Source organism: Juglans microcarpa x Juglans regia, chromosome 1D (genome assembly GCF_004785595.1).
Source record: "Juglans microcarpa x Juglans regia isolate MS1-56 chromosome 1D, Jm3101_v1.0, whole genome shotgun sequence".
NCBI classification, from domain to species: domain Eukaryota; kingdom Viridiplantae; phylum Streptophyta; class Magnoliopsida; order Fagales; family Juglandaceae; genus Juglans; species Juglans microcarpa x Juglans regia.
In genome coordinates, this window is record NC_054594.1 from 45,701,902 (window position 1) to 45,720,619 (window position 18,718).

The following is an 18,718-nucleotide window of genomic DNA, read 5'->3' on the forward strand; positions in this document are numbered from 1 at the left end:
TTTTTTTTTTTATTTTTAATTTATATTATTTTATCATTTTAAACTATTTTTTTAATTATTAAGTAACAAAAGAAAACACATAAAGTATCAAAATGAAATGACAAATAGAATAGATAAAGTAATATTGTTGTTACCGGTATAGTTTTAGAAAATATATTTTATTACTCAAATAATTAATTTACTTTACAATTTTCTCAAAAAAAAATATCAAACCTGTCACTCTATTTTCCAATTTCGTTAGAATTTACTCATTAACTACGTATCACATATTATTTTTTATTTTTAAAATTTTTTTTTCTTATCAAATGTGTGGTATATAAATAATATATAAAAAAAAATTAATCAATTTAAAAAATAAAACAAAATAATAAAAAAATAAAAATAAATATAATTTGTGTTATATAAAAATAATGAATAGTAAAACTCTAATCTTAAATAAAAGTGAAATTACAAAAGGTAACATGGAAAGTCAGCCACTAAAATATAAATTCTAAATCTTGTGATAATATTGCAAAGGTACAAATTGTTTCAATGAAAACACCAGCGAATTTATACTCTACATTCTTATTATTTCTCTCTCCCCTTTCCAAAGTAGTAATTTTAATTTTTTGAAACGAAACTCGTGAAAGAAAAAAAAAAATCCGAAGAAAAAGGTATAAATAAGGACAGAGCATGACGATATATATGATATAATTTCCTCGATAACTCTGCACATTTTCAAAAAACGTAGTTTGATGGTTGGTTGTAATCAATTTTAGATCTGTTTTTATGTTAGCTTTTGAGATCTGTATGGATAAGAACGTTAAAGATAATAACGAACTAGAGAACAAGAATCTGAGAAAATTAAGTAAATGTGAGTTGGTGAAAGCTTCATAAAGGTCTATGCTATTTTCGATACACACCCACCCATCAAGTGCAAACATCTCCTGCTGGAAGTTCTTTTCTTTTTTCTCAAATTTTAAGGTTCGGTTTAATATTGAGTTGAGGTAAGATCTGTTGAGATGAAAGTTAAAAATTGAATAAAATATTATTTTTTAATATGATTATTATTTTAAAATATAAAAAATTTAAATTATTTATTATATTTTATATAAAATTTTGTAAAATTTATAATGATAAGATGAGATTAGATGGGTTTATAGTATTTTTCAATCCAAACTATGCCGGCCTCGTTTGTTTTTAGGAAACTTCTCAACTTACCTCATATAATCTAATCATTACAATTTTCTCACATTCTCATACAAAATAAAATAAACAATTCAACTTTTTCAAATTCTAAAAAAAAATAATATTAAAAAATATTTTATTCAACTTATAATTTTTATCTCAATTCATTTCATCTTATCTACAAAAACAAAAAAGGCGAAATCTAAATTTTATAATTTTTTAGACAATAATCCACTACCAACTATATTACAATTCAATTACTACTATCTATTAAAATATTAGTATTTTTTACTTTAATTCAAAATTTATGTACTTGTAACCGTTCAAAATAAATAAAATGATAAATTTTTTTATACGAAGTTGTACACAACTTGTAGTTGTTCTTATATCATTTTCCGAATTTTTTTAAGGGAATGATGCTACTCGTTAAGTTTCTTAGCACCACTCACTGTGCAACCCCATGATTTTTTTTTTTTTAAGGGTAGATGATATTATAATTTTAAAATGCTAAATTTACAGTAATTTTGTTTTTAAAAAACCAGATAAATATAAGACTCATGTAAAAAATTATTCTTTTAATAGTTGATTTTTTTTTTCAAAATAAACGTGTGAGAGTTGTGCATTCTTAAGTTATACGTAATATTACTCTTATTTTAATTATTCAATTTGATATAATACAATATAAATTATATAGTCAACATGGGTTTGAAGGGTACTATTTATCTCACTCCTGGCAAACTTCTTTCACCAAATCAATCAGCTGCAGTGCTGCTGTATTGGGGTGGTCTCATCCATCAATTCTTTCGTAATAAAATAGCATCATTAATTATAACTCATTATCAAACTCCGTACCACCATGTTTCCCTGTAAACCCCTTATTCCTTTCGAAAAAAAAAAACTCTGAAATCAATTCGTAGCATGAGGATCATAAAATCATTTTGTCTTTGGAAATTACAAACAAACGTGATAATAAGCGGCCAAATAGATCATGAATAAGGAGAAAATTTGAATAAAAAGAGCCCAGAGAGAGTCATAGGCGATGGCTGTAAATTTTCAAATCCAACATGATGCAATTCCTAGATCATCGTGATGTTGCTTTTCACAGCTAACTTTAACGTGAAGGAATGGAGGGACGAAAAAGGTCATGTACTGGCCCATACCATGATGGTATGATTAGATTCACTGGGAACTCAATCAACTGGAAAAAGTTTGTTGAAAAATTAAATTAAATGCTTTCTTGTGCATCAGTACATGAGTCACTCTCCCTTCCATTTATTTCAGAAAAAAGTATATTCACAGTGTTTAAGACATGTTTGTCGATATGTTAAATTTAAAAAATAAAATAAAATTTGAATTTTATTATCACGTTAATGGCAGATTAATATGATTAATCATTATTAATAATTACAAAATATATAGTGATCGAGTAGTATATCTTCAACAACATCACTGAAAAACCATTTATCGGGGGACCAAACTGCAGAATGAATCACGAGACAACCCGACACGTTAATGTTGTTTAGTCTTCCCTCCACGGAGAGAGAGAAGATCACAGATATAGAGAAACATATATACATATCAGTACGTACGTTCAAACATGTGAGGTGTTCTTGCTGAATAACACATGCAGCAGAGAAAGAGACGAAGAATAGTACCTGTACTACTTCATCTTTGCATACAGAAATGGTAAAGTCTTGTGATTTTTTTGAACATATTTGCATGGCCCATTACCCATCCTTGAGCAACATGTGAACTTTTTTCTGTTTTTTCCAAGTTTTTCTTTAAATAAAAACAAGTAAATTACTACGGTAGGTAGCTCCATGTGAACTCGAACGCTTTTATAGATGTTCGCTGGCCTGTCTTTTGGTTGCAAGGACGAAGAAGGAATCCTTATGAAGGATCAGGCTCTCCACCAGTGGCATCTGTGTATCATTTTAGGATTGGTTTGAATGGTGAAACGGTAGGAGATGATTTTAGATTAATTGAATGAAATATTTTTTTTAATATTATCGTTATTTTAAAATTTAAAAAAATTAAATTATTTATTATATTTTATATAAAAATTTAAAAAATTATAATTATAAAATGAAATGAAAGGAGAGGAATTAAATTTGAAAGGATTTGTATATTCAAACGGGCCTTAGTCGTTGAAAGCTGTGAATGCAAGGGAATGATTTTGTGGTGGGCTCATTCACTCTGTTCTGTACTTCATTGTCATATTTAATTTTAATGGATGGCACCAAGACACTAGCTAGCTAGGGTTATCAATGGAATCCAGACCCTGCAGGTCCTCTGTTTTACTGTTTGGTTAAATGATTGTGCAAGTATAAAGCGTTTTCGCAACAGTTAAAATCAATCGGAGTCTCGTATAAAAATCAAGCAATATCATTTTTGTTTTTTGGGTAAATTCACTGAAGTAGAGTTATCTTCTACTCTTTAATAAGTTAATAACGATCTGAGCTAAATTTAAAAGTTTTGGTTCTAAAAGATAACTTGTGTGGTAGAGGATCTTGCAACCCAAAATATGCAGGGAAATTTACCCTTTTATCTTTTCAGTAGAAATCTGAGAGTACATGGATTTCCTGTTTTAATCATTCCAAAACTTGTTATAACTACAATGGAAGGGTCATCATGCAACCTTTTGTCTGAAGGAACTCAGATATTCTAACATCCTTGCTGCATTGCTCATTTGCTTATTGAAAATGACTCTTTCTCTCTGTTTTTGGCTACATGACTTCTTTTATTGCTCTCAATTGTCTTAGGCACAGTTTGGATATATAAAATTATTTCATTATTATAATTTTTATAAATTTTTATATAAAATATAATAAATAATTTTTAAATTTTTAAATTTTAATATAAAAATTATATTATAATAATATTTTATTTAATTTTTAATAAAATATTTCATTTTATCACTTCTTAACTGCATAATCAAATTAGAATGAGACTAAAGGATGCTTGATTCTCTACCAGAAACAAACCATGAGAGTGAGATAGAATGCACTATGAAGTTTGTCTGCATTCGCCAATCCAGCAACCACCCAGGTTGAACTAAATTTAAGGTACATTTAAATGTTAAAATGAGTTGAGTTGAAACGATAAGATATTGTTAGAATATTATTTTTTAATATTATTATTATTTTAAAATTTAAAAAAATTAAATTATTTATTATATTTTATATTAAAATTTAAAAAATTATAATAATAAATTGAGATGAATTAAAGATTAGATCAAAACTAATCGTTTGGAGAGAAAGACCAACCCATCTTCCACTCACTTTTTATTTCTTTACATTATTTGGCTCTTCCATGATGCCTACTATTTGTGCATGAATGAACAGAAAAAATCTCATTTCATTTCTGTGGGGGTACGTACGTAGTCTTAAGGACTCGCTACAAGTGTCAAATCTGCCAATCTATAATATGTTGAATATTCTGACTTATCTATATAACTAGTGATGAGCTATTTTCCATCAAATCAGCATGAAAGAAAACAGTAGATTTGCCATTACAATGAAAAAAGCAATACCATCGAGGAGGTGGAAGAATCACGTGCTTTCTTTATCCACCATTACACTTTTCCCGAGCTCCTTGCATAGGGACAGGATATCCCTACTTTTGACAGCACCTTTCCTCTCAAAGACAACGAATAAGTACGTACGTAGCACAAATTAACCAAGCACCGGCAATTACAGAAAATTTTGAGACAATTCCTTCCAAATACTCCCTACGGTTCGATTATTGTTATAAATAAACTGGCAACATAAGATGGATTCAGTCCAGTAAAGTAAAATTTCTCATTAGATTTAATTATTATTATTATTATTTTTCTGAAAAAGCCATTTCTATACTCTTAACTGATTAAGATTTCTTAAAATTTTCTTTTAAATTTGTATATACAATGTGAGAAAGATAAACGTATAAAATATATCTAATAACATTTATTATTATTATTCTGCTAAATTTATCCGATAACATTCAGGTAAAATAAAAAATAAAATTGTTGCAATATATAACTTATTCTTGTAAGTTACTTAAACTCCAGTTAGATATTGAAAATGTTTTATCTTATCTTATCTTAACTCATCTTATTATTACAATTTTTATAAATTTTCATACAAAAATATAATAAAAAATTTAACTTTTTTAAATCTCAAAATAATAATAATAATATTTTTTTAAAATTTTATTTTTTTTTTAAAACCATATTTTCTCATCTAATTTTCCAAACAACCTAATATATACCTGCGGAAGGTTAGAGGTTGGCCCAAGGAGTGGATCGAAACGATGTTGCGACTCTAATAAGTAGGGAGCTAGTTGTGCAATGGCCTTATGAGTAAGGAACAGTAACTGTACCTATACATCCAATAGCCCAAGAGGCAGCCGAACAATACTTATTGGGCCACGTACCATATACAAAGCCCAAAGACTCCTTTGCAAATTATCTAAAACAAATAAAAACCCTAGCCTCCCGAGTCTTATTTTCTTCCACTTAGGGTTTCTCTAGTCTTGGAGCACGAGAGTGAGAGGCACCGCGACAGTGACGGAGAGTGATTCTCATCGTTGTAACCATGGGTCGCATGCACAGTAGAGGGTTCGTTCGTTCTTATTTGGTTTCCGTTAATCCTATGATGAACTCTTGTAAAACCTCTTTGTATAACTGTCCAGTTGATTGATTTTTTTTTGTTTGTAATTCCGGTTATCTTCTTCTTCTATTTTTTTATCAGTAAGGGTATTTCGGCTTCTGCTCTTCCGTACAAGAGGACTTCACCGAGCTGGCTGAAGATCTCTTATCAGGATGTAAGTGGACCCCTGTCCCTTTGATTTATCTGTGATAATGTGATTGGATTAAAAAGGATTTCCGTGTGATCGCCGAGAATGAAGAAGTACAAGTATTTGACTATTTGTACAATGCTTTATTGGGTTGAGCTCTTTAGATTTAATTTTTGGGTACTTGATTTCCATTAATACGATAATAGCTGAAGATAATGTCAGTTTGGTTGACAAGAAAATGCAGTGGCAAATTTGCTTCTTGTTAAACTATGACATTTTTGCTTTAATAAAATTCATTAAATTAACAAATTTGCCCCATCCTATGGAATTATGCTCTCTGCGTTGAGACTAAAGATGTATGTTATTCTCTTACAATATGAAGATTTAGTTGAAGTTCTCCATTGTTTAGCTGAATTTGTTTTGCCGTAATGGTAATCAAAGTGTTAAATTATGGCATTTCTATGCCACTTGTTATGTCATAATTATATCACGCGATATCGGAGGAATATAAAACAACTCATGTTATAAGAATGACTCGCACCAATTTCTTCTTTTAAGAGTGATTTGGACAAATTTCTTTCCCCTTGGAAATACTTTCTAATGTAACACAATGAGATGCTTAAAGAAAATGTAACACAGATAATTGTTAAGAAAAAACTCTGTAATTTACAAAACTCAAGTAATAGAATCTGTTTTCTACCACGGGGTACATTTTGAAATGCTAGCAAATGTTCTGAGGGTTGGTGAGAATGTCCCAGGCTTGTTGATACTTTATAACTTAAACTGCTGTCAGCTCATGTTGAGTGCAAGAGATAATTAATTATTGTATTACATTTTATGCATATCGGCTCTGTTCTGATCCTTCAGGTTGAGGAAAACATCTGCAAGTTTGCCAAGAAGGGTCTGTCACCATCTCAAATTGGTGTCATTCTTCGTGATTCTCATGGGATTGCTCAGGTGAAGAGTGTTACAGGGAGCAAGATTTTGCGGATATTGAAGGCCCATGGTGTGTAGATTTTCAATGCTGTTCTGGTGTGTGTTCTGCTTTTAGAATGGAAGAGAAATTTTTGGTTGTACATTTTTTTTTTCCATATTTTCAGGACTTGCTCCCGAAATTCCTGAGGATCTGTACCATCTCATCAAGAAAGCAGTCTCTATTCGCAAGCATTTGGAGAGAAACAGGAAGGATAAAGATTCTAAGTTTAGGTTGATTCTGGTTGAGAGCAGGATCCATCGCCTAGCTCGCTACTACAAGAAGACAAAGAAGCTGCCACCTGTATGGAAATAGTAAGTATCTGTACCTTTTCCCGATTCATATGACCATCTTATTAGGGAAGCTCAATGTTCTTAAATATAAATGCTGAAAAGGCTGTAGAGTTGTAGAGAATTGTTCAGGCAGAGGCATTATTGATGGCCAGCAATGTTGTATGCCTTGATCTGTTGCACATGTTATTCCTGAGCAAAAGTTCTAGTTTCTATTACACAGATTTCTTGTAGTTGATTGTTTGTGCATTAATGCTTCTGCATTCAATTTATTTATCAATGGACTATGCTATTTTAGTTTCTGAAACACTATTTGCATGTGCGAGACAAATGTTTTGAGCATTGTGTGTGGAAGTTGCTGAATTAATGGAGTCAAGAATGAATGGTTGTAGCGATTAGAGAGTATATGGTCTTTCAATTCTTTGAAATTATTTAGTCAAATTGCCTGTAATGCTTGACGATTTTCTGAATCTTTTCTTTCTCCATTCAGTTTATTTTGAATTGCAAGGATGATCAGTTGCTTACTTGAACATAAACTTTTATTCCTTCGTGTACTTTCGTTTTCAATTTAATGTTATATTTCTGTTACGTGCTTCAGCTTGCAAGAGTATGTTTTTACTTTCTTCTTACTTATAAAAGATGTTATTTGCTGGTTATTTTGGCAGTGAATCTACCACCGCTAGTACTCTTGTGGCTTAGGGGAAATATGGTTGGTAAAAAGTTTTGAATGCTGCTCCCATGAATGTGCTCTTTGGATGAGGAACTCGGTTTTCGGTTTTTCAGTTTCTTATGTTTTATCAGATTTTGATTAAGGAACTTTCTTCAGATAATTGTTATGGTTGAACAATTTGGCAGTTGCAGTGCGTTTGAGTAATGTCTTGTACTCTTGTTCTTTCTTCTTTATTGAAAAAGTGCATCATTATAGAGGAACCCATTTCGGATAAGCAGATTTGCTAGATTAAGGGGAGCACTGGGCATCAAAGACTCGAAAGGATTCTGTTCTTTCAATTTGACTACCGATGCTACTTATCTTTGGCTTGTTTTCTCGTTCTATTCTTTCGATATCCATGTCGCACCATTTTGTATATTTGACCTGGTCGAAGTATCAAAGGGAAAACATAATATGCGTTGTGGTGTCATGGTGCGGAGTGGCATTCGAGGTGATTTAACAGGCTCTTGAATCCGACGATGTAAGAAGAGGCTGTTAAATTGATTTTTAGTAGCGGCTGACCGTACGCCGTTTGGATGGGTTTTGGGTGCGCTGACGGTGATTAATTGTTTTTGTGATTTAAAAATAATGTCTGATTTAAGAAAATAATTTTCCATTTTGAGAATACAAACCCCACCACCCCCTGGATTCGCATGAAAAGAGGATTTCTATCTGGAGTTTACCAACTTTTTTTGTTTCAGAATGAGGAATCGATCTCAAAATAATCAGATGTGTTGCTATTTTGGTGAAGTATTGTTTGTTTTTACTGCTTGGCAAAATTTTCAGTATTTTCTCCTCAACCAAACAGTGTGTCAGGACTGTTTTATTCTTGTGCGTAAGAGATATCGATAGGGCATGGTGGGACTGGCGAGGACAAGATTGAATCTCTAGTTAAGCTATTACAATGAGCGTTTGAATATGAAACACCCAATTAATGCATGTGCAAGATAAAGATAGACACATGTAGGCTTTGAAATATCTGTAACCACGTGCGTAAATATTTGAGACAACAGTGTAGGCTCAATTTTAAGAAGGAATAATTCTATTTATTATCATTACACAACATTTTTTTTTTTAATTTGTTTCCTATAATAAATATGTAATGTATAAATGATAAATTGAATTTTAATAATAATAAAATAAAATAAAATAAAAAATAATATTAAAATATGTAAAATGTGTAGCTTAAACTATGAGCAGCATTCCTCCATAAGAAAGAGATTTTGACACTGCTAATATTGACTGCGTTTTAAAGAGGCAGTAGCGTGTCTTTCATCTCTCTACCGGGCCTTTGGATCTTATTTTTTACACGAGTCTTTCATGTCTCTACTAACCGGTGCAAACCGGTCCGAGGAAAACTGGAGCAGAGCCGTCACCGTATTTTTTTCACCCATTTCTTCGCTGGTGCATCAAGATTCGGAAATTGTTTCCCCCCACCCCCGATTCGGAAATTGTTCCACCACACCCCCCCTCCCTCCCTCTCTCTCTCTCTCTCTCTCTCTCTCTGGTATGTCACTCTCTGTCTCAATCACTACTTTCCTTCGTATCACTTCTAATATATTTGTAGCTATATGTTTAACTTGGAAAATCTTTTAATGCCCTGAAAGTGATTTTTTCCCCCTTTGCTATGAATCTATCCCCTTGAGATCACAGACGAAAATGCACGCGCAAAGTCCAACACCCAGAAGTACTTGAGGATCTGCTCAAGAAAACTTCATAATAGGACGGAGGAAATGCATATCTTCACTCGAATATAAAAAAACCCAATGTATTTGTCTCGGCATGCTGTAATCTTTTCGTAATATGGCTCTTCGGAGTCATCCTCTTCATTTGCTAAGAAATCACAGAGAAGTTGATTAATTTAAGCTGTATTAGCCAAGGGTATCCGTTAACTTGATCTGATGCTCCATGAGAGTGCTCGGTTCAGCGAGTTGAGGCTTTTGATTTGATCTGGAATAAAAATTTTGATTCTGGGTAAACGTAGAATTCATAAGTATAGATGCGCAGTGGTGGGTTAGTTTGTGATTTGAAAACATAACGAAATTTCTTTGTTTTTGAGGGGAGGATTATAAAGGGGGTTCTTTTAAACTTTTAAGTGACTCTTATAAGCTAGCAGAAAGTTTCACAAGTCCAATCTGGCAATTTGTTCGTGGAGTTTGTTGCACTTCACCCTTGTTGATTTGATTTTCATCTCTTCCATTATGTTATTAAGGTAAGTATTTTCTTAATCATTACTCCGTTAATCGTGCAGTCCTAACAAAGCACAAGGTCATTGTTACAGCAAACGAGCACCTTAAATTAACAGATCTTTAAGACAGCAAGTCTCGTGGGAGGTTTGTTAGCCATGAGAAGATGCAGTGGGTGGCGTCGTTTTCTCTTTTGTCTTCCTCTTATTTTCTTCCTTCCTCATATGTTTTCTGGTGATTGTTCCTCCCTTCTACTATTCTTTTTCAGTTTACAAGTTTGCAGAGCCTTGAGTTTTTTATTTTAATATTATATCGGCATAAATGAACTTAGTTATCTTTCTGCCTTTCGAGTTAAACCTTTTACTCCCTCTTTCAGTAATGGAATTGCATCAGAAGAAAAATAGCAAGAAATCTGATCATCTGGTTCTAGGGCCTGCTGCTGGACAAGGCTTGCCCAATCGTTTGCAATGTGAAGGTTCTTGCAGTCCCTGTCTTTAATAATATAGGGGTTTGTAACATACCCTCGCATTTTGTTGATCTTATATGTATGAATATCGTTGAAGCGCCATCATGTCAATGGTTTTGTAGATGATATTAATCTGATTTTATTTGCATTTGAGCTTTACTTTTTTGACGTGTTATGTATAATTAATTGTCTGATCAGCTAGTTGGTGATAATCCTCATTAAATCACGCCCTCCATACACCCAATCCAATACTACCTTGACGTCTTAGGAAACCTGCTGATGCTTGGAATTTGATCTAGCTTGTTGCAGATTTGACTGAGATATAATCATGACCTGTGCAGCTTACATTTGGAACTTGTTTTGGACATGCACACAAAACTAAGTGGGTCTTTTCAATATTAACAATACGGTATACATGACTTGTGAACACTTTTAATGTTGTTATCTTGAGCTGTTTGTTCTTTACACAGGATAAAGATAATGTTCTTATTAAAAAAAAGCGTTGGATAGAAATAATGTAATGATCATATCTGTTTCCTTCTAAGAATTGTAAATTCATGTAGGTTTGGTCTCAAAATACGTTGTAATGTTATTTAAACTTTAGAAAATCTTGCTTTCAATTCCTTTTTTCTTTTATGTTGTAGGGTCTTATGCGTGTTTCACGCTTGATTTATGTTGCAGGAATTAAAGCTCTCAACAAGACCAACTCTTCAACTTCCCATATATCCATAGGCAGAGAAACTATTGCTTTTGTCACTGTTTTTGCCATTCATAATTCTTCCCCAAATACTCATGTAGATGATAGATCATCAAACTTGGTTACTGTTGGGAATTCTTCATATAGTAAGGTGGAGAGGTCAATGGCCATATTGAATGTCTTCATTAACTTTATTCAGGTAATTTCCTGGTAAAATATTAGCAATATCATTTTACATGCGCGTATTCAAATGCTACCAAAAAACATTACAAAGTTCAGTTGAAGCTTTAGTATTTTAATTAGTTTTTAGTCCCTTTACATATTGTATCTTCAGGTGAGAATGCCCCAGAGCAGCATTATTATTCTTACCGACATGGTATCTGACCTTCGCGTGCACAGAAATAGGGTCACCGTTCTTCCCATTCAAAATGAATATTCGCGAGAGAAGTTGATGCTTCAACGAATCAGGTCTTACATTGTAAGTGCACACTGCATTTACTCTTCAAAATCAATATTCGCGAGACAAGTTGATGCTTCAAAATGAATAGCTACGCTTCCTGAGTATTGTTCCACATCTTCTAAAAACAAAATCCTGAACTTTCTATGTTTTCCCTGTGCTTAAGTGCTCCTTATATCCTATATCTCTGTATCCATGCTTATGGTCACTCTGTGTTTCCTATGACTTTTTGCATTTTCTCTCAATTTTATTGTAAGTTGTAAAACATAACCTTTTCTTTCTCTCATTTTTGAAAGGATGGGGACTGCTTTAAGTCCCTATCTGTATTGCAGTCCCATTTTATTGTTACTTGCCTGGCCGTATCTGTTTTTATCAGCCTCACGACCTTATTAAAGATATAAGTTTTTACACAAAACAATTTCAAATCAAAGAGATGATTGTTTACAAATCCAATTTGTAGTTTTACATGTTCTGCCTTTCTTTCTTTTGTGCCTTTTTTCATTTTGAAATTCAGGCTTTTCTAGAAACAAGGCTTGAGGAGCTTTCTCATATGGAGGGGCACATCAGTCATTACATCTTCACTGACTCGGATATAGCAGTGGTTGATGATCTAGGACAGATATTTCAGGATTATTCAAATTTTCATCTGGCTCTCACCTTCCGGAACAACAAAGCACAACCTTTAAATTCAGGATTTATAGCAGTGAGGGGAACGTCAGATGGGATTTTAAGGTGCATTAATTGAATTATCTTTGTCTACTTTTTATTTTTATGATCATTTTGGTTGGTTGCGACTAAGCGAAGAAAAAGGACATAAACAGGAAACTGAAATCTGGACCTCGTTAAATAATATGAATCAGTTGCATAGATTTGTTCCGCCATTCTGCTCTCAACAATGATCATATTGATTATTTGGGAAAAAAAGCTGTTTTAGTTACGATCTTACTGCTGAGAAAATAAAAGAAAGTAAAGATGGTGTATCTGGGGTTGGGAGGGTCTGATGACCATACTCTATTTGCATATTGTCAGTTGTGACCTTCATGTGGGAGGACTACCTCTTGCATCTCATGTATGACATCTGCAACATTTCTTTTGAGATCTCTGCCAGTACCATTGATGGTGACTGTTATTATTTTTTAATTTATTGTTTTTTGCTGTCCCGTCGACAGACTATTTTTTTTTTTTATAAGTGACCCGTTGACAGACTATACCCACACTGTTGTTGGTTTCATCTTTTTCCTTTGTTTCTCTCCATCTTTTTTCTTTCATTTTTCTCACCTTTTCTTGGCAACAGTAAGGAAATTAAGATGTGAAGTTGGATGCAGGGCAAAGCTTTTTCTACAAAAAGTACTGGAAGTTTACAGTTCAAAGTACATGAGTGCCTCCCGAATGCTCGGAGACCAGTTAGCACTTGCATGGTTTATTATGTCTGACCCTTCCTTTGACAGAAGAAAATTTACCAAAGCGCAAGTTTTTCTAGAGAAAATTGGCGGTGCCTCAGTTCTATTTTTACCTTGTGCTATGTACAATTGGACACCACCAGAAGGTGCAGGTCAATTTCATGGCATGCCCCTGGATGTTAAGGTATGTTGTGATATAACCACTTATGATCTTGATGACCTGCTAAATAGTATATTTTTACTCAGATTGAGTCCTGCAAGAGCAAATTGGAAAGGGGGAAGGAAAAAAAAAAAAAAAAAGACAGATGCCGAAGCTGTTAAACACGATTTTATCTCATATCTTGCTCCTGGATGCAGGTTGTTCATTTCAAAGGATCGAGGAAACGCCTAATGCTCGAATCTTGGAACTTTTTCAGTTCGTCTGGTAACATATCAAATATGTTATGTCTCATCTTAAGTAGTGGGAGAACAAAGTATGACTTTTAAAGCCTGATTTTAAAGGATTTAGATTGGTGGAACAACCAATTGCACTCGAGTTTGGAACTGAGGTGGTGCTAAATTTACCATCTAGCCTGCTTCATCCATCCACCCATGGTACAAATTCAGTTTTGCCGGCAGCAAATGGAGCTTTAATGATAGAGAAGCTCAAGATTATGGATAATCATTTCCTGTTACCAACGTATTTTCCTTTTACATCTTGAACGGTTGACTTTTTTTTTATTGAAGGCGTATATATTTTGGAACCAATTCGTGAAGATGTTGCGTGGTCAATAAGGCTTGCTATATATTTTATGAAAAATGATAATTATGAACAATACTATGTAATCATTTTTAAAAAAATTAATTTTTTAATAATAAATCTTATTATTTAAACGATTGTACGCCCCCACGAAAATTTTTGGCTTTAAAAGCGCCAATTACAAAATGTCTCTTCCTGCCGTTTGCAATTGGAAAACCGCAAACTGCATCGTCTAGTTAGGCCATCGGGCCAGAGGAAACTGATGCAGACATCTGAAATTTCAAATTTACAGACTTTTCATTATATATTGTAGACATTTTCAAATTTGCAGACATTTTCAGGATAATGATATATATTGTATATATTACCTAATAATATTATAAAATGAAAATTTTTTTTATAAAATAATATTATCTTTATAAGATATTTTATAAAAAAACCCTCATTTAAAATATAATTATATAAAATGTCATAAAAAATTGTTATATGTCAATCATTTTTCATGTTTAAAACCATTTACTCATCACTTCAAAAAGTTGGGACTGAGATGTAGGAGCTCTTCCACAAGGAAGAACCCCTCCAAAAATAGGCGTATGCCGCTATCTGCGGCGCGCACACGGTATTCTTTAGTAAAAGGCGAAAGAATAGTTCGCTTTGTGCTCACCGCGCGGCTGCGTGGTTTGTATTGGCATTGTGCTTCTCCTTTAATAGTTGTTTGGCATGCGGAGAGCCGGTTACTCTTTTCAGTGTGGGACTCGTAATTATACAAGAGCGTGCTTCGCTTCGCACCGCCAATGCCTCTAGACCATCACTACCGTTAAAATATCTCTACCCTTGGATCTAACGGCTGCAGTTGCGTGAAGTTTGATAATTCAGAATATGTTGATGGAATCACTTTGGGCCCATAGGCTACAAACCTAAAGTTCCACCACAGGAACAAAGCCCAATCTCCAACGATGATGGCTATACTTTGAAATATCCTTCTTCGAAATAATGAGAAAAACGGTTTTGATGCGGAATATATATATTTATCACTAGTTATATGGTATAAACCATTTGTTTCATGGCTTTATTCGTTATAAAATTTTTTTTCTTTCTTTTCCCGTTGAAAGTGATTCGAACTTATTAATGTAGCGATGTCTCATTTTAAAATAGCTCTGTACCTTATAATGACAAATACCTTTCTTTCCGGTCACCGTTTTTGGGTTAAACAGCATTACTATTTTACTAAAAATCTTTGGCTTCTCTGGTTATCTATGCATGAAAACATATTACTGTTCCTTTGAACAGAAGGAATGTCAGGCTGGGGAAGGAATTAGCGAGTAATAAAATGATATAAAGTGGCAAATATGACGAGCATAATAAATCACAGACAAAGAAAATAATAGCCAAATCACTTGAAACGCTTTCAAGCCCCAGACTACCGATCCTACCAAGTCTTGATTACTTTGATCGTCTCTGCTGCAGACTTCTTCTTCAATCAGGGATGAGGAAGACAGCCTCTTTTTCAATTAGCAAATTTGGGTTGATATTGGAGGAATTGGTGCAATGCAAGAAGTTATTACACATGTTTTTTTAATGAATGAAAAGGTAAGAGAAAGGAATATGTTATTTCTAATCCAAAAACCAAATTTGAAATCTCATGACTTTCTTTTTAAGTTCTGGAGACTATTCCACCTAAGAACTACCAAAAATATCTGTTACGAACAGAACAATTCCTCTCCGAAGGTGCTTAGAACAAAAGAAAGAATAAAAAAAGAAAATGCCCTCAATGGGTAACTGGTTATATATACCAATTTATGTTCACCATGGAACTTACTGCTTTTGCGACTGGTAAAATCCTCCAAGATACTGTTTTTGGTGAGACTTACCAACAGACTCTGACTATGGGTAGTGTTAACCTAAAGTTTCATTTTTCTGAAAATATAAGACTTGCAAAGCAATATCTTACACTACAAGTCTACAACTAGGGATAATCATCAAAAGAGAACACTGCACGCTACAGTGCATCAAGATCTGTTGTAAAAGACATCAATTAGATAATGAGCAACATGCCTCACACCAAACACAAGTTTTCTGAACATGAAGTTAATGCCTATCCAATGAAGAAACGGGTATTATATTAATTTATATTGATACTGCATCAAACTTAGAATCCCATTGGAAAAATAGTAGCGTGGTTCGAAATGCCAAATACACTATGGATAAAAATGTTCTTTAGAAATCTCTGCAAGAGTCATGAAGCTCAAATCAAGCCATCTCTATTTATGGTGTCTGAACTTGGGAGAGAGTAACAATTCCAGCTTTAGACATAGAAATAATTATTTTCCCCACAATTCTCAAGTCAGCTTTAAAAAAAGCCTCGCCTCTAATATAAAAGTTACTCAGAACTAAGTAATCAATCTGTCGGGATATAACACAGTAAACATTAGCCATATCAAGATGCAGCTAAGTAATGACCTACCGGTGATACATTAAATAAAGTTCAAACTATCGTGTGAATCTTATTAAATTGCACAAAAAATTATACATGTCTGCTAATCAGCATATGCTCTATCAGCCATGAATTCTACAATGCCGAAGCTACAGAAATTACCTAGGCGAGAAGAAAAAGATGGTCCTAATTTTCTTTGATACAGCTTAGGAGTCCCAGCAAACAATGTACCCCAGCCACAAAACTTCTCAATATAGGACACTAGGTTCCTCATTATATGGCATCATTAAGATTTACAAAAAGAAGATAATCGTAGGCCGAACATTGAAATGCTAAAAAACAATCATAAGAATCATGATGAACAGAATTAAAGGATCCTACCACAATCAAAAGAATTTGTCAGCCGGTGGCCATTTTACCACCAGAATGATAATTGAGATACCATCTCACAAACTTCTTCAAACCTGTCTGCAGATCTGTAGTGGGCTTATAACCAAGTTCCCTTTGAGCCAGGCTGATATTGGCGTGAGTAAACTGAACATCCCCATTTCGTGGCAACTTCATACTATGTCTCTTGGCCTTCACTTTCAAGAGCCGCTCCAAAATGCTCACAAGATCTGAAACCGGCACGGGTGAAGTATTCCCCAAATTGAAAATCCGCAATTGAGCCGGGCCCCTCTTCTTCCCACCACTCCCAGTGCTCTTCTCCGCGGTATCCAATGCTGCTAAACACCCTTTCACAATGTCATCGATATAGGTAAAGTCCCTAGCGACCGTGCCATGATTGGGCGCTTCAAAGATCGGAATTGGCTTCCCCCTCAATATATCCCTCGTGAAAAAGAAGTACGCCATATCTGGTCTCCCCCACGGACCATAAACCGTGAAAAATCTCAACCCAGTAAGCGAAAGGCCATAGATATGATTGTAGGTATGTGCGATTTCTTCACCGGCCTTCTTAGTAGCCGCATACAGGCTAGCAGGCTGGTCAGTTCGGTCTCTTTCCGAAAATGGCACCTTGGTATTAAGTCCATAAACCGAACTGGACGATGCCCACACTATCGCGGGTTGTGGGTTAGCGGATTTACAAACCTCTAAAAGATTAACAAGGCCAGCAATGTTACTATGCACGTAAGAGCTAGGATTTTCCATGGCATACCTCACTCCAGCTTGAGCAGCCAAATGCATCACATGGGTAAATGCCACAACCTCGAAAAGCTTACTCAATAGCGCTGAATCATTGATGTCTCCTTCAACAATGAACACGCCGGTGCGCTCCAAATGCACTTGGCGTGCTCGTTTCAATGAGGAATCGTAATAGTTGTTGAAATTATCAAGACCGAGCACGCCGTCTCCGCGGCGCTTGAGAGCAGTGGAGACATGGGTTCCGACGAACCCAGCAGCTCCCGTGACGAGCACCGATATGCCGTTACGGGAGCGAACTCGGGCGGAATAGCGGGCCCGTTTTTCCCAGGCGGGTCCGCCCCAGTTGTAGGTCCGGTAGGAGCGGCGAGAAGGATCGGACGGTAAAGGAGAAGGTGAAGGGGTTCGGAAGAAGAAGAGCAAGATCAAGCCCAAGAACACAAAGGACCAGAAGGTGAGCTTGGTAAGCGATGAGTGCCAGCGATGTCTGTGAATGAACAGGGATTTGTCCATCTTGAGTTTCCCTGGAGTTGAGGGAATGTTGTTGAGGTGGGACATTGGCTTCAGCTGGGACATTTTCTCAGGAAAATGTGGGAAAATGCCCCAGATAAACGGAGGCTCTTGGTGATCTTGGGATTTGGGTTGGGAATGTATTAGGGTTCGAGGAAGGATTCCCGTGGCGATGGTGTTCAAGATAAAGAAAGTGAGGGGGTGGGGGAGGGGAAGAGCCTTGGTTTGCTTGGTATTGGTGTTCCTTTCCAGCTCTTTTTTCTGCGTATGGTGGGGAAGGGAATCTTTCTGGTTTCTTGGAGGGATGGGCTGCTGTGTCGGTGGTGGTCTTTGATTTTGCGGGTGCTTACGGTGAGAAAGGTCAAGAACTTGAGTTGGCAGAGAGAAAGTTCAAAGTTGAAGTAAAGTAATGGAGGATGGGAAGAGATGAATACCTCATGGTCCTCATTGACTCGTATAGGATCATAATTTTAACTCCGAGGAGGAAAAGAACACCAAATGCTCTCTCTCAACGGTGAAGTATTTGTGAAGTGTGGTGGGACTCAGAGAATCAAAGGAGATGCTATTTATTAGATGAAATTTAGAGGCTAATTACGAAGGGGTTTTCGGGGTAATTACCCTCCGGCTTTTCCATTCTCCTTTTTCCAATTGTTTTCATACGCAGGTTTCCCCAGAGCATTGGAAGATGTGAGAGACCGACTCCCGGGCCTTGGAAACTTCGAATTTGTCCAACTAAATTCCCCATCTTATGATGGCATCATCCAAGTGCACGAA

General features: G+C 34.9%; 3 protein-coding genes and 1 non-coding gene across 8 annotated transcripts; 2 read left to right on the plus strand and 2 right to left on the minus strand.

Moving 5' to 3' along the window:
* Positions 1–5,611: 5,611 nt before the first annotated feature.
* LOC121263119 (40S ribosomal protein S13-like) lies at positions 5,612–8,080 on the plus strand. The gene is made up of 5 exons (XM_041165917.1): positions 5,612–5,764; positions 5,898–5,970; positions 6,811–6,949; positions 7,044–7,230; positions 7,872–8,080. Exons 1-5 carry the CDS (start codon positions 5,742–5,744, stop codon positions 7,903–7,905), a joined length of 456 nt encoding a protein of 151 aa, XP_041021851.1. The 5' UTR covers positions 5,612–5,741; the 3' UTR covers positions 7,906–8,080.
* A 1,115-nt stretch (positions 8,081–9,195) lies between these two features.
* Positions 9,196–13,868, plus strand: LOC121263126. Of its 5 annotated transcripts, none has more exons than XM_041165929.1 (9): positions 9,196–9,346; positions 9,398–9,422; positions 10,167–10,335; positions 10,478–10,576; positions 11,249–11,463; positions 11,599–11,742; positions 12,236–12,453; positions 13,047–13,305; positions 13,479–13,868. In XM_041165929.1, exons 3-9 carry the CDS (start codon positions 10,260–10,262, stop codon positions 13,605–13,607), a joined length of 1,140 nt encoding a protein of 379 aa, XP_041021863.1. In that variant the 5' UTR covers positions 9,196–9,346; positions 9,398–9,422; positions 10,167–10,259; the 3' UTR covers positions 13,608–13,868. The 5 variants fall into 5 exon arrangements, with proteins under 5 accessions (XP_041021863.1, XP_041021871.1, XP_041021880.1 ...); XM_041165937.1 differs by having other exon boundaries at positions 9,402–9,422; XM_041165946.1 differs by lacking the exon at positions 9,196–9,346 and having other exon boundaries at positions 9,392–9,416; positions 10,162–10,335.
* A 547-nt stretch (positions 13,869–14,415) lies between these two features.
* On the minus strand, positions 14,416–14,533 carry LOC121243680. Its single transcript, XR_005936226.1, has one exon. It is a non-coding gene; the product is annotated as a U5 spliceosomal RNA (small nuclear RNA).
* A 1,806-nt stretch (positions 14,534–16,339) lies between these two features.
* On the minus strand, positions 16,340–18,624 carry LOC121263154 (UDP-glucuronate 4-epimerase 3). The gene has a single exon (XM_041165975.1). It carries the CDS (start codon positions 18,008–18,010, stop codon positions 16,694–16,696), a length of 1,317 nt encoding a protein of 438 aa, XP_041021909.1. The 5' UTR covers positions 18,011–18,624; the 3' UTR covers positions 16,340–16,693.
* Positions 18,625–18,718: the final 94 nt, after the last annotated feature.